The sequence below is a fragment of the Mercenaria mercenaria genome, chromosome 1, assembly GCF_021730395.1.
Source record: "Mercenaria mercenaria strain notata chromosome 1, MADL_Memer_1, whole genome shotgun sequence".
NCBI lineage: Eukaryota > Metazoa > Mollusca > Bivalvia > Venerida > Veneridae > Mercenaria > Mercenaria mercenaria.
The window spans coordinates 95,382,616-95,390,794 of NC_069361.1; the positions used below are offsets into that span (position 1 = coordinate 95,382,616).

Sequence of the window (8,179 nt, forward strand, 5' to 3'; positions counted from 1 at the left end):
ATTAGAGTACCTCCTTTTTGAAGAGTATTCATACCATAAGCTTACTTTGGCTGCAATTTTCAGGGGGCGTAGGTTCATACCCCACTGGGACCAACATTTGTTTTCTCCATATTTTCCTTTTTTCTAGTAAGTTTTTACTTCTTTCAAGACTTATTCCGGATGTATTGTACAAAAGTGGAAAATTTTCATTTTATAAGCCATTTCTATTTTTATTTGAATGAAGTGAGCAAAATTCAAAACAGACCCTGACAGGATTCGACCTTAATTTTTCAATGCTGGAGTTAGAATTCTGTTTTATTAAATCTGTTTACTTGAGGCACCCAAGAAAAAAAATGATATTTACAGTTTTATTTTGTATTTTATAATTGTTTAACATTAGTTTTATGTTTCTTTTATCAAAATTAATGCTGTAATGAATTCCTTGCAAACGTTTTAGATAGTGGCCGTCACATTGAAGTTTGTCTCTACTTGAGCTTGAGGAAATACCATAAATTATACAAAATTTACAAAAAAATATGGCACGGTAAAATTTGTTTAAAATTTGCAACATAGTGCGAAACATGGTCAACTTTAAGAATATACCAAACAAATGCCATTTTTAAACATTACTATTAGGGGTTCAATACGTTAACTGAACCTTAGTATTGACAACACGCGCTGAAGGTTTCATTCATTACCCCACTAACGACTTTCGACGATATTCTGTATGGATAGCATAGACTTAGTGTTTCTTACGAAAGTAATGTTACTTTTTTGGCAAGATACTTCTGTCGTCATACCTTTAAATGACTATGAGTAAACCCTCAACTTATTGACGATTATTACATCTAAAGTTTATGTATAACAAATAATTAATTGGCAAACTTGCTACATAAATTTTGTAGAAAAACAGAAAAGGAACATAGTTATTTATACAAGAGTTACTGTTTGGATGGAATATAGACCTACAGTCAAGGGTAAATGCGTTTCATTATTCTTTTAAAACACATTATTATATAAACTTGATACATGCTTTCTTATCGGCTACGAATCAGGCACTTTCTACCATATTTTAATGTCGTTTATTTTTTTATCTTTGCCCTTCGAATGGAAAAGTAATATAAACCTGGAATAGTTAATAGTTAATACTAGGTATGCACAACTGTCGAATGCACCATCATAATAGATAAAATGAATAATAATAACAACTTTATCTAACGAGAATAACATATTTGGCAGAGGCTATTCTAACTTCCAGAATCTAATCTAACAGCGGCAAAATGAAAGACATGAAATTAAAGTATTTGTGACGTCAGAAGTAGCATTAACATTATGTTTAAAAGTCCTATGGTACCATGGCAAGGAATTACCATGACAACATAAACAGCTATAAGTACAAGCGGTTAGAATAAACACCAAAACTCTAAAATGGATTTATAATTGTGTCTAGGTAAACTTTGACAATAATTACACAAATATGTCTGACGAACATAATTGTTTTAATATAATCAATAAAATCACAGTCTTATATTCTCAAACGACTGAAGTGATTTTTATTTATAATTGCATTCGTTGTAACAACGTAATAAACACATTTATATTAAAATACTCGACTGACACGTTACTCCATATGGCTAGGACATAGACTACTACACAACTAAATGAAAATAAATAAATAATTCTATTGCATTGATAGGGAAGGAAGGAACAAAAGTGCTATGCTAAGTGTATTGTGTTAGAAATGGATAAAGTAAAGCGTCTATCGAGTGATCTGTCTGTGTATAACAGCGTCTGGTATCTGCAAAAGAAAGCGGACACTATAATTCTTAGAGTCCAGCAAGCCCTTGGCCGGACAGCAAGTCCCAAAAGCCAGTACATGACTGTAAACTATGGCGAAACCTTCAGTGAGTATACTTCAGTGTCTTACTTTGTCGACATGTTTAAATTCTTAATAGATCGAGAATGCTTAACAGTTCGATTTTCTATTGAAATATAAAGTAAAAGCAAAAGCTAACTTTCCTCCAGTATCATTTGTTTCACTCCAGTGTACAGGAGTAGCGTTAATATAAATGTAATCATATGTAAGGTAATGGGACCCGAAATCACATTTGAGCCGCGCCATGAGAAAACCAACATAGCGCACTCGCGACCAGCATGGATCCAGACCAGCTGCGCATCCCATGCTGTTCGCTAACGGTTCCTCGAATTGCAATAGGCTTTGAACGCGAACAGCATGGATCCTGACCAGACTGCGTGGATGCGCAGGCTGGTCTGGATCCATGTTGGTCGCAAAAGCACTATGTTGGTTTTCTCATGGCGGGGCTCCTTTGGCAATTTCTGTACGATTACGTAATCCCTTATAGTGTATTCAGAACGGGGATCCCGTGCGATCGGAATAAAGATTAATAGCGACATATACCAAACTGTTAGACCATGTCTGAATGTCACAAAAAGACATGTCGCCAGTCAGAGTTCCGCGACTGGACCGATCTATGACGTCATCAAAATGGCGGCCAAATTTGAAAATATAACTTTGCGTAATTCATTATTTATTTATGTTACACAGCAAAACTTCATATCATTATCGTTGGTTTTCCATCCTAGAATATTTGTTGTCAATGTAATAACAATATTGAAGTATATAAACAATTAAATAATGAGAAATAATAAAATATATATATATTACTCCACCCACTTTGTTTAAACCGATTATTTTCTTGTTGAATATATTTGTCTGGTATACTATATGCTATACCATCAAAATATACGAATTTCATCATATTCCAATAGTGTTGTAGCTGTTTATTTGTGCTTTATGACTCTGCCACACATGAACACTGTACCAATTTGCTGGTCCACCATTCGTATTGCGTTGAACTCCACATTGACTTTAAACATTCGCACTTAATTAAGTGCAATGATTAGAATTCCTTCCTTAATCAAGTGTTATATTTAGAATTCCTACGTTTCCTTCCCGATAGATATGCTTTAGTTTGACTGAACCTTTCAAACGCTAGGATTAATAGTTTCCATAGGATCTCAAAACTTTCTTGAACAATAATGGAGTTTTAAACAATAACCTTTCCACAGTCCATAGTTTGGATTGTTACCTTCATATGTCAATCATTTTAGCCCAGTTTGTGAGAAGGAAACTTTTCATTATGGGTATCTTGACTGTGTGATGAAACATTTGCCATCGTCTGGCATTCTGAGGACTCTTGAAAGTTCTTTGATAATTTTATCAATTGTCAAGGTCTGGCACAACATTTGACAATTTTGGAGAATTTTCGTAACCGTTCTACGACAAAATTCTTGCTATCAATAGTGTCTTTCTTGAAATTACAGTTGTCAACGGCAAAGAACATATGGCGACTATTCACAAAGTTTCTTGGAATACATTTTGTATAGGCAACCTAATTAGAAAACAGTTGCCGTATACTATTATTATTAGCTATCATATTCTAATTGGCTACATGTAAGAGTAGTCTACATGAATATATAACCCGTGTAAGAAGTATTGTAGTTGTTTAATGTATAATACACAGGATGCAACATGTAAATGTTATTAGTTATAACCACGAATAATTGCAGTAGGTTTGTGGATGTATGCGCACATGTAAGGGTCGAGCACTTAAGATTCTTTGACGAGTTGGGAACGTGACTGTCCTTGACATGTTTAAATTGTCATTCTTGCTTTCCGAGGAAGACCCAGAATCAACGCACACAGATAACATGCAATGTATTAGGTTTTGACTTCCCAGTAAGATCTTGGTAATAAGCAGTAACTGTAACTGGTCCTGTAAGTACCAGTCTGAGGGATGAGTATCATTATTCCCTTAATTAAGAATTTGGCTGTAAAAAAAGCTCTTGTATGTTAACCTTTCCGTCCAAAAACTGAATTGCTATGTATTCGTTTCACCGACAATAGTTTGGAATATTTCGTGTCTGTTGCCGAATTTAGACGTACATGTATTTGAAATATTGTAAGACCTTTTGATTGCCGTTTGAACGTTTTCACCCACAGAGCAATGACCTCTTTCAACAACTAATATTTGCGATTGCCTGTCTTAACAGAAAACAAACAAGCCTTTTATACGCCCGGAGGGATGTATTATATTATGACGCCGGTGTCCGTCTGTCCCTCTGTCCGTCCGTAAGCAATTTCGTGTCCGCTCTGTAACTCATGAACCCCTTGAAGGATTTCAAAGAAACTTACACACATGTTCACCACATCGAGAAGACGGGCATAGCGCATATTTTGAATGATACACTTCAAGGTCACGGTCACTTTGAGGGATCAGATGTCAAATGACTCTTGTTTCGTGTCCGCTCAGTAACTCTTGAACTGCTTGAAGGATTTTAAAGACACTTGACACAGATTTTCACCATATCAAGACGAAATGCAGAGCGCATGTTTCGGATGGCTTGCTTCATGGTCAAGGTCACACTTAGGGGTCACATGTCATACTTAATGCGTATATTTATCCGCATTTCGGTGATCTTGTTTCTTAAAAGAATCATTATAACACTTCTAGTTAGTACTAGGGGTGTTTGTTTATTTTCAGTCACATTTGACTCAATTGCTTAAGCAATAATAATCGTTTCGTATCTGGTCTTAGCGCGGTCCATTGTGTCCCTACTGACGCGGCTGTATCACGATCTCTTTACCAAAATGCAAAGTCAGTCTATGTCAGAGAAATCACCATCATCATATAAGATGCATTCTCGAATGGTAGAAAAGACTGTTGCATAAGCGCTAGCGCAGATGTTACCACCGTATATTTAATATATCATACCTGTAGATAGTTTCCATACCGTGCAAACTTGTGCTGCTTGAGCTTAGTGGTGTTGTGATCAGACATTTTGATACATATTTACAGGTATAAAACAGTAATAATTAAAATCAATACGGGGAAGATATAAACAAACAGATGATAAAACATTGTAAAAAAGTTTGTTAGAAGCAAATTTATTGACGTGTTTCATACAGCAGCTTAAACATTTTTGAAACGACTGTGAAATGCTCCACAGACATCATGTCAGTTTTCACTGAATGCTGTGTATATTTTACGGAAGAGTGATATTTCATGGATAAAGGATTTATTGACGACACATCAATTTGAAAGGGTCAGTAGCGATATATGAATGTCACAACAACAGCAACAAAAAGTAGACAGTAACTTATAAATATGAAAAATAAATAAGATATAATTATAGTTTTTTTTTTCATTCTATAGTAATGTCCAGCTGTGTTAAATAGCAAGACAATAAAAAGAACAAGAGTTCACTCATTCAGAAAGATAAATCTAGAATTATATTACAGTAAATTAATATTCAATTTTGAAGGGTCGTGAGTACAAATCCCTGCGAGGCAATTTTGCTTTTGGTTATATGCTTGTCTAATCTACTATTTCAGTAATGTAAGACTATTACTATTAGATAATTATTAACAGTTTTCTATTTTTTATTTACATTTTATAACAATGCAGCATAGAAATTACTTCATCAAAGCTTTTCCTTTATTTCACGTCCCTTTAAAGATGTACTATGCCCACCTTTTACATAAATATTTCATCATTGCATATTGATCTAAATCAAGAAAATCCTCATTAAACATTTTTACCTTGGCTAAAGATATAAACTAACTGTGTATACTGCAATCACAATTAAATGTCTGTAAAGTAACAACCATTTGTTTCAAACAAACTTCCAGAGTTTTAGTAGCGTTATATGTTCATTTCATTACATTAATTAGTATGTAGTATTTAAACCTCACACATAACCTTTCATACTCACAAACATGGTTATTTTATAATTCCATAAATGGTCTGCGATAATTGTTCATATATTCAAATATGAAATTTGAGCATAATATATCTTTAATATTGTATAATTGTCGTTCCTTTTATTTAGAATAACATAATGCTAAATAATTATGCATATGTACGATGTACACTACAACAAACTTCACTTTCAGCAACAAAACAAACAACTCTATCAATCATTTGAAGCTGATGATATATTTAGTTTTTAAAAAATGGCCGCCATTTTGATGACGTCATAACTCAGTCCAGTCGCAGAATTCACACTGGCGACATAGCTTAGAATGAACTTCATACATTACGGAACAGATTGGTATGTGTCGCCATTAATCTTTTTTCCAATCGCACGGGACCCAAGATTTGGCTTTAAGCAAATACACTATTAGATACGACTTTGGCATTCTCCGCCTGATTGTTTGTATGTCTGAGCAGGCGAAAAATGCCGAAGTAGCATTAGGAGAATACGAAATCGAACGAGTATTGCCGAATGTCATTACGGGTTCATAGCCTCAAATAACTGCGAGTATCAAAATTATATTACCCGGTAAATCGAACCCATTGTCGTATACCCGAGCCTTTCCCGTTTAACGGTAAATATATTAAGACAATTGTTTTAGCGGACTATTTAGTCTTATTTGTTGAAGATGGATTTTCAGTAGTTTGCTGCTTTTAGGCTTGTACATTAAACAATCAATAATCTGAAGTACAGAATGTCCCAAAGAAGACAAACTAAACTGCTGTTTGTTTCTGATAATGTTTAGACAAGAAACACATTCGGATGTTGAGTGTTGTTTTGTTTCTGGGATGCGTGTCGTCGGCTGCCGTCGGTTGCGGAATCCACTATGCCTTTTACTGGAAACCATGCACCAAGAAGTTCCTGTACGAAAAGACCAATGATAACGATGCCACATGCGCTACTGAAGTACACGATTTATGGGTAAGAATAGAAAGCTTTCTTAATCAATCAAAGGGTCTCACCTTATGTTGATGTATACAAACACAAAAGAAAGACCACAGAACTACTTTTTAAAGTTTGAAATTATATTATGGTAATCGTACCGTTTTTGAGAGTGAACTATTGACATATAATCCACCGTTTTATTTGAATAAACTACTGAAGAAATGATACCAAAAAGTATTTTCTAATTTTTACAGGATGAGTATGCTTCGACGGAAAAAGACAGATCTTCAGCATGTATCAAATGTTTTAAATCACAGCAGGAAACGTCCCTTCCACAAGAATTTTTCAAAGAACCTTATTTAAACAAACATCAAGGAATACAATAGCTATATGCTAAACTGCATGCCTGTAGCTTCCAATATCTATATGTATATATAATAACGATATAGAAGATGGTTGCTATTGTATTGCTAAATTATAAAAGAGCAATTTTGACAATCTGCAGAGATCACTTTAAGAGAATAAAGCATTGTTTGGAGGGTATGATCATCATGCAGTGCAAGTTAGACAAATACAAGTCACTATAATAGAATCATTAAGGTACAATAAATAACAGTTTTTTCCCTTTGTATGGATAGTTTACGTCTAACTGATGTCTCCCTCTGATACTTGTTTAAAAATATATATAAGCCTGCTTAAACCGGATAGAATACTATGGACATGAGAATGAATACAGATCTACAGCTGATGCAGCGAACTGCGTATAATACCCTATAATGTACCGGGGTAATTGTCAATTACAAATAATTTTCATATTGTGTTGGTTTATATGTTATATGAATCTGTAGTGATATATAAGTTTGTATAATAAAATCTACAAGAACTTCATTTGTAAGCACAGAACGTCATTAAGAAAAAGATTTCGATTACGTCAATCCATGACATGAAATGACGTGAGCAACACCACTCACGCAACCTTTGGCGGAACTCAGACAGACTAAAATTAAATGAAATTAAATGAACTCTATGGTCAAAACGTATGTTGTTTGTTCTTACGTCACACCGACACACTTTAGATTTTAGGTCATATGTCGGATTTCTAGATTTTGAAGGTGGAGGAAGACCACATTGCGCCTCCTCTTGCAGTAAACAGGTCCTCCGACCTTACGTTAGCCAGCTGGATGTCTTTTTCTCGTGAAAAATTCAAACACCCAAAGCGGGGTTTCGATCCCGCAGCGGTGAAGGCAAGTGATACGAATTAAGCGACCTTAACCACTCGGTCATAGAGTCCCTTCCGATCCAAATAGTCACATTAAGTCAAAGAACGCGATAACAGCACATAAGTATGGCAGCTATTTCAGCTATTTCTTTCTGGCATATTGGCGCGTTTGAAGAGCAACAACACACTTAAACGACAAACTAGCGCGCATATACAACAAAAAACGGTATTTGTTGTATCGATGGGCAAATTTATCGT

At 34.8% G+C, this 8,179-nt stretch overlaps 1 protein-coding gene across 1 annotated transcript; it reads left to right on the forward strand.

The window, feature by feature from the left end:
- The first annotated feature begins 789 nt into the window (after positions 1-789).
- On the forward strand, positions 790-7,590 carry LOC123545384 (uncharacterized). The gene is made up of 4 exons (XM_045331709.2): positions 790-956; positions 1,676-1,883; positions 6,563-6,738; positions 6,957-7,590. The coding sequence occupies exons 2-4, from the start codon at positions 1,721-1,723 to the stop codon at positions 7,086-7,088; spliced, it is 471 nt and encodes a 156-aa protein (XP_045187644.1). The 5' UTR covers positions 790-956; positions 1,676-1,720; the 3' UTR covers positions 7,089-7,590.
- The last annotated feature ends 589 nt before the right edge of the window (positions 7,591-8,179 follow it).